General features: G+C 37.9%; 1 protein-coding gene across 1 annotated transcript; it reads right to left on the reverse strand.

The window, feature by feature from the left end:
- Window positions 1-1496: 1496 nt before the first annotated feature.
- LOC141665202 (putative mitochondrial protein AtMg00310) lies at window positions 1497-2259 on the reverse strand. The gene is made up of 2 exons (XM_074471182.1): window positions 2110-2259; window positions 1497-2045 (listed from the first exon to the last, which is right to left on the reverse strand). Exons 1-2 carry the CDS (start codon window positions 2257-2259, stop codon window positions 1497-1499), a joined length of 699 nt encoding a protein of 232 aa, XP_074327283.1.
- Between the last annotated feature and the right edge of the window lie 5668 nt (window positions 2260-7927).

Here is a 7927-nt window from a genome sequence, read left to right on the forward strand (position 1 = left end):
GTACTTTTAGCAGAAAAATTCCAGAGGAAAGGGTTCAGGTCAGAGATGGTTGTCTCAAGTCCCAAGTTATTTTAAGCTTGTGTTTGTGAATCTGGTATGGTATAGTTTGGATAAGCTAGTGGGTTCAAATAGAAAACCAACTAGGAAAAAATTGAACCGATTAAAAAAACACGGAGAATATGAATACAAATTTAGTCTATAATACTTCCCAATATAAATAATTGCAAGGCCCATAAATTTAAATAATTAAATTAGTACGCTGGAATGTAGTTCGGTTAATTTAGTGTTTAACTAATACATAAGGCTTGTTTTTTATTTTGAGCCGTGTTGGGTACTAGTTTCAAAACTTTTTTCCCTATGACATGGCATGATGCATGCAAGCCGGTTCACATCTTATTATTAATCTTTTTTTTTTTGACAAACAAGAGATTTTATTAACATAAATCCGTAATAAGAGCTACATCCACTTCAGTAGGAACAGAGATCCTATCGAAAAATACGATGCCCGAGCTAGCTCGTGTGCAATCATATTAGTAGACCGCTTAAGAAATAACGACATTGTGTTTTGTTCATCCAACAATCTCTAACACTTCTCAACTACGTGACCAAAGGGAGAAATCATTTTTACTTTACTAAGAATTGATTGTACAGCCACTAAGCAATCTGATTCAATAGTAAGCTGTCAATTCTGATGCTTAGTCCATGTAAGAGCTTCCTTAATAGCCATAACTTCAGCCATTTCAGGATCCAAAATCTCCTTGAAGCATACTGTTTTCGTCGTAACCATTCTTCCTGTTGATCCACGAGCTACTAATCCCAGACCAGATGTGTTAAACTCAGAAAATATTGCAGCATCAACAGACACCTTGATTTCAAACTCCCGTGGCCTCACCCAAGTTACTCCTCCATCCCCCTCCATTAACTGAGGAAACGAGGAAAACAAATCCTTTTTTGGGCAATTCTCCATTGCTCAAGGTATTGTTTTGCACCTGCAATTATAACATAGAGTTTAGTGAACTTTTTATTCCACACGACCTCGTTTCTGGCTTTCCACAGCGACCAGCTAACCAAAGCCACTTCTGCCCTCTTGTTGTTATCACAATTCTGCAAAATACACTCCCATCATTGCGTTAAATTCACTCCTTGGTTCTGCACGCTCGGGATAATTTTTTGCCAGCATTGAACCGCAACTGGACAGTGCAGAAATACATGGTCAATTGTCTTTGGTTCTCTCCTACACACCGGGAAAATATGATCCACCTCTACTCCTTTCTGCTGAAGCATAACCACTGTAGGTAAGCATTTAGCCAACGACCTCCATTCCATATTTAAATCTTTGCCGGAGCCTTAATACGCCAAATTTTCCTCCAATAAATATGGTTATCAGATGGGTTCCAGTATGATTTCTGAGCTTGCAACCACCTATATGCACTTCGGACAGAATAATTACCATGTTTCTCAAAACTCCAGTAAATCACATCCCTCTCCCCATGTCCTCATATCTTAGTTCTTCGAATACACTCTTGATCTCTCTCATTAAACAGATCACTGATAATTTCTTCTTCCCAACTGTTGTGATTCATTGACATGAGAGAGGCCACTTTATTGTTATCGAGAGAAGGTGAAACTGTCTCTATATATGGCCTCACATCATCAAGCCATGGTTGCCCAACGATGTCAATATTCTCACCCGTACCTACTCTCCACCTAACACCACTAACAACCAGCTCTTTTGCTTCCAAAATACTACGCCATATGAAACTAGGATTATTTCCAATCTTTGCATCAAGAAAACTGACCTTGGGGAAGTAGCGAGCTTTATATACCCGGCTAACCAAACTTGACGGATTAGACAATAATCTCCACCCTTGTTTTCCCAACAATGCCAAGTTAAAATCTTTGAAGTTCCGAAAACCCATCCCTCCAACTGATTTATGTCTACTCAATCGATCCCAGCTCATCCAATGAATACCCTTCTTATCCCCTGACTTCGAGTTCCACCAAAATTTAGAAATTGTCCTTTCTATGTCACGATGAAATTTCAACTGGAAACATGAACACATTCATTGCATATGTTGGCAATCTTTGGGCAACAGATTTCACCAAAACCTCCTTACCCCTTAGAGATATTAAAGGCCCATCCCAAGATAAAACACGCTTCTTGACTTTGCCTCTCAAATAGCCCAGAGTAGCCACCTTACTTCGTTGCATCATGTTCGGAAGACCCAAGTACTTGCTATTTGCATCTGCTTTCTTCATATTAAGTCTTTGACACAGCTCTACTCAGTTTCCTTCGTTAATATTCGAGCTATAGAACACCACTGATTTTTCCAGATTTACTTTTTGACGCGAAGCACCTTCAAATACCTGTAACACCTTCTACATATGATCAACATTTGTCTCATTAACTTTGCAATACAGATAACTATCATCTGCGTAAAGCATATGAGTAATACTAGGCGCTGCTTTACAAACTCTGACTCCTTGTATCAACTTCTCCTGCTCGTACTGATGAAGTAATGTTGACATGCCTTGAGCACAAATAATGAACAAGTATGGAGACAAAGGGTCCCCCTGATGGAGACCACGACTCGGAAAAATAGGGCCAATATCCTCACTTGCATGTGTCACTTTGTACGACACTGTGCTCACACAAGTTAGGATTAAATGAACCCACCACTCATTATAGCCCATTTTGATCAACATTGCCCTTAAAATACTCCATTCAATTCTGTCATATGCTTTATGTTGGGAACCACGGACTTAGGGTGTTACTACGTTTTACGATAAAGATTACGAAAAGAGGATTACCTTGTTAATGGTTGATTCCACGCTCTTCTATTGTATTCCCAAATTCCCTTGAGCGAAGTGTGGCCTCCGTCTTCTCAAGTTATCCTCTCTTCTTGCTCCTTGGTGGCTACAATATATTTTCACACAATTCCAAGCAAGAAGAGAATAAGAATATATATAGGCTACAATAGGGACCATGGATAATTAGGTTGGGCCTTCTAATTACATCTTGAGCCTAGCCCAATGTAATTAAATATTAATTCAATCCACTAAAGAATTAATATTTGCACTACCTTTCCTAATACCGTAATTTAATTAATTCGGTTCCAATATTATTTGCTTATTAAATTCCCCATGTTTAAAATATCATATGTCCATTAATTAAATAAATTACTGATAATTTATTTAATTAATATCTTTTATCCTTGATCATCCACTCAACCTTTATTTAATTATGCCAGAATAAATTCCACCTGCAGGGTTTCACATAATTAAATCTTTTTGAGCTTTCAAGGGGACATCATTACCCCGAATATTATCAGGACATGGATTCCTTCAATAAATAATATCCACCATGTATATAATTCCATCACCCAAAATATAATGATATAATTCAAAAGAATTATTTCATATATAAATCAAAGCATCTAAATAATATACACGTGTCAATTACTATTTCCGGATTAAGAACCTAAGCATTAATAATAACATAGAATCTTAGTTCTCCTTCTTAATCAGTATTAAGGGAACAATTCTAAATTTGATCCTGTTCAATATACACAAAGTATACTAGCATTATTTATTAGTCAATATAAACTAATCTAAATAATACTACAACCATACTAGTGGATTGTCCAACACCACCTGTGCTGTGAACCTTATTATATTATATAACCGTATTTAACAATCCAATATTCTGTATCCCATTTGATACTAGATTGTTCACAATATATAATATTAGACAACATGTAAACATTCAAATGATTCTCAATTAAACTGGCCAGAAATAAATGTATATACTTCAAATAAATATTTTCAGTATACACTAACAATCTCCCACTTATACTCAAAATATTCTATGTGTATATCAGTGTTTATTTAATCCACTATTACATAAAAATCTATGTGTCCAACCATACAGCCTCCTTGGCAGCCTAAGAGGCCGCCACGTACTCGACCTCCATGGTGGAGTCTGCAATGCATTTCTGCTTTACACTCCTCCATATAACGGCTCCACCTCCCAAAGTAAAAACATATCCCGAGGTTGATTTCCTCTTATCCCTATCTGATTGGAAATCTGAATCAGTATATCCCAAAGGAAATAGATCTGAGGCCTTGTAAATTAACATATACTCCTTAGTCCTTCTCAGGTACTTGAGTATAATTTTTACTGCACTCCAATGTTCCTGACCTGGGTTCGACTGATATCTACTAACCATGCCTACAGCAAAGCAGATGTCAGGCCTCGTACATAACATAACATACATTAAGCTTCCACATGCTGAAGCATAAGGAACTGCTTTCATGCTCTCTATATCCTTAGGTGTCGAAGGACACTGCTTCTTAGATAGAACAACTCCATGCTTAAAAGGTAGAAAACCTTTCTTGGAGTTCTGCATGTTAAAACGAGCTAATACTTCATCAATGTAGGGCTCTTGAGATAAAGCCAACATCCTTTTCTTGCGATCCCTTATAATTTTGATCCCAAGGATGTATGTCGTTTCACCTAAGTCCTTCATGTCAAATTGTTTGAACAACCATGCCTTTACTGATGACAACATCTCAACATTATTTCCAATGAGTAAAATGTCATCTACATATAGTACTAGAAAAACCACTGCATTACCTTCACTTCTCTTATACACCCACGATTCGCTTGGACTTTGATCAAATCCATATGACTGGACTGCCTGATCAAAACGAATATTCCAGTCTCTAGAAGCTTGTTTAAGTCCATAAATAGACCTCTTAAGCTTACATACCAGATGCTCTTGGCCTTCCTTAATGAATCCTTTTGGTTGCTGCATATAGATGGTTTCTTCAAGACTTCCATTAAGAAAAGTTGTCTTGACATCCATTTGCCAAATCTCATAATCGAGATGAGCTGCTATAGATAAAAGAATACGGATTGACTTAAGCATGACTACCAGTGAAAAGGTTTCCTCATAATCGATACCTTCTTTCTGAGTTTACCCTTTCGCAACAAGTCTTGCTTTCCAGGCTTTCACCTTTTTATCTAATCCCCTCTTTTTCTTGTAGATCCACTTACATCCAATAGGTTTTATACCTTTGGGTGGTTCCACGAGCTCCCAGACCTGATTAGAATACATTGATTCTATCTCAGATTCCATCACCTTTTGCCAAAGATCTGCATCTTTGTCTTGTACTGCCTCTTCGTATGTACGGGGATCATCATGTTCACCAGAGACCAAGTCTGAAGACTCTCCCAAAAATATGAATCTATCAGGCTGTTGAATAACCCTCCCACTACAACGAGGCACTGGTGCAGTATTAGTGACAGGTTGTACATTATGTTGTGGTTGTTCTACTTGTACTATAGCTTCATGGGTATTATTTATCCCTCCCACTAGTTCCTCTAAAACGACACTACTCATGGGTTTGTGATTCATTATATATTCCTCCTCTAAGAATCTTGCATTGGTGCTAACAATGACATCCCGATTCTTCGGACTATAAAACAAATATCCTTTCGTTCCCATGGGGTAGCCTACAAACAACCTTACTTCTGTACGAGATTCTAACTTAGTCACGTTCTTGTTCAGCACATGTGCTGGACAACCCCATATTCGAATATGTCTTAGACTCGGTTTACCCCCGGTCCACAATTCTAAGGGGGTTTTAGGAACCGACTTAGAAGGTACTAAGTTCAGAAGATAAGCTGCTGTCTCCAAGGCATGTCCCCAAAATGACTTGGGTAAATCCGAATAACTCATCATCGATCTAACACTCTCTAAAAGAGTCCGGTTCCTTCTCTCTGCTACACCGTTCTGCTGGGGTGTGCCTGGTGCAGTTAACTGGGATTCTATCCCATTTTCTGATAAATATTCCCTAAATTCTCCAATCAAGTATTCGCCACCACGATCTCATCGTAGTGACTTGATACTTTTATTAAGTCGCTTCTCTGTTTTAGCTTTGTACTCTTTGAACTTATCAAAGCACTCAGACTTACGGTGCAACAAATAAACGTACCCATATCTAGAATAATCATCAATGAAAGTGACGAAATATTTATAACCACCTCTTGCTTGGATATTCATGGGTCCACATAAATCAGAGTGAACCAATTCTAACAGTTGTTTGGCTCTATTCCCTTTTGCCTTGAAAGGCCTATTAGTCATTTTACCTTCCAAGCAGGATTCACAAACTGGAAATGGCTCCACTGCCAATGAGCTTAAAGGCCCGTCTACTACCAGTCTTTGAATCCTCCTCAAGTTAATATGACCTAATCTCAAGTGCCAAAGATATGTTTGGTTCAAACTAGAAGGTTCCTTTCTTTTAGTAGAGTTAGAAGATGTGTTGTTCAATTCCCTAAATTGCAGTTGCAGTGCAGGTTGACTAGGATTAATTATATACAAATTGTCTTCAATGTACCAGAACATATAATTCGTTTATTCATCATAATAGAAACATTACGATCCAAACAAACATTATAACCATCCAAAGCAAGTTTAGAAACCGAAATTAAATTCCTTCTAAAAGAAGGTACATAAAGACAATTATTCAAAACCAAAATCCTATCAGAACCAAAAGATAAATGAATAACTCCTACTGCAACTACTGCTACTTTCGTAGCATCTCCCATGAACACGTATATCTCACCATCTCTAAGCATTCTGGATAGTTGGAATCCCTGCATAGAATTACAAACATGATCAGTGGCTCCTGTATCTACACACCAAGTGCTCGTAGATATAGCCGCTATAAATGTTTCTGTAACTAGAGAAAGAGACATACCAGTATTATTTGTCTTCTTGAAGACGACAATCCTGTTTCCAGTGACCTGACTGTTTGCATCTGAAGCACTTTCCCTTAGGCTTTTTCACACCACCCTGAACTCCCACTGCCTTCACAGCTTTCTGTGTCTGAGCCTTTTTCTTCTTCTTAATACCTTTCGGTTTAGAGGAAGAACCTTTCTCAGCCACATTCACTTGAACACTCTGCCGAAATAATCCTTCAGCTGCCTGAAGTTCTGTCAGCAGTTCTGCGAGACTATACTGCCTCTTGTTCATGTTTTAATTCAAGCGGAACTGCTCAAAACTCTTGGACAAGCTCATAAGGATAATGTCAATCTGGGTTTCCCCGTCAAGTTCAGCACCAAGGATCTCTATCTCATTCAGATGCGACATCATCTTGAGAACATGATCCCTTACAGGTGTGCCTTCAGCCATCTGAGTGTTCATTAAAGCCTTCATGGCTACTTGCCTAGCAGCCCTATTCTGATCTCCAAAAAGTTCCTTGAGATTAAAGAGCATATCCGAAGTAGTGGCCATAGACTGATGCTGATGCTACAAAACACCCGACATTGCTGTCAGAATGTAACATCGCGACATCTCATCAGCCTTAATCCACCGTTTATAATACACTTTCTCATCTTCAGGAGCATCAGCAGCAGGTTGTTCAGGTTTGGGTTCATAAGTGCAAAACTTGTACTCCTCAGCAGTCAACACAATATCCAAATTTCGTTTCCATTCAATATAGTTAGGTCCGGTAAGTTTGTTATCCTTAAGTATAGTGAATAGTGGATTAAAACCCATTTTATCCTGAGAATCATGCATAAAAACATCACATAAATAAGGGTGCATTAATTATTAAGATCTATTGATTCCTCTAACAATTATTAAAATTTAATGCACTAACATCTAAATACCATAAGCTTCTGGTACGCCACGATGTGTGACATGTATACCACCTAATTTTGTTTAAATGTTACTTCGGTCCTATTACTAAATAATATGCCACGTTGGGGTGGAATATATTATTTTTCATAGCTAAGTGTATACCATCATCAAATCTTAAATTATTCGAAATCTATGGAACTTGGTACGCCACGATGGGTGGCGTGTATACCTTCCAATATTCGTAATTTTGCCTTGAATAGAATACTTCAATTCAATAT

This window comes from Apium graveolens, chromosome 6 (assembly GCF_009905375.1).
Source record: "Apium graveolens cultivar Ventura chromosome 6, ASM990537v1, whole genome shotgun sequence".
Lineage (NCBI taxonomy): Eukaryota > Viridiplantae > Streptophyta > Magnoliopsida > Apiales > Apiaceae > Apium > Apium graveolens.

What these genes read in the sequence shown, in the direction of transcription:
- LOC141665202 (XM_074471182.1), bottom strand. Translation starts at nt 2,259, where the DNA reads ATGAAGAAAGCAGATGCAAATAGCAAGTACTTGGGTCTTCCGAACATG. An exon ending in TATCTCTAAGGGGTAAGGAG is followed by an intron (nt 2,046 to 2,109) that starts GTTTTGGTGAAA and finishes TCATGTTTCCAG; the next exon opens with TTGAAATTTCATCGTGACAT.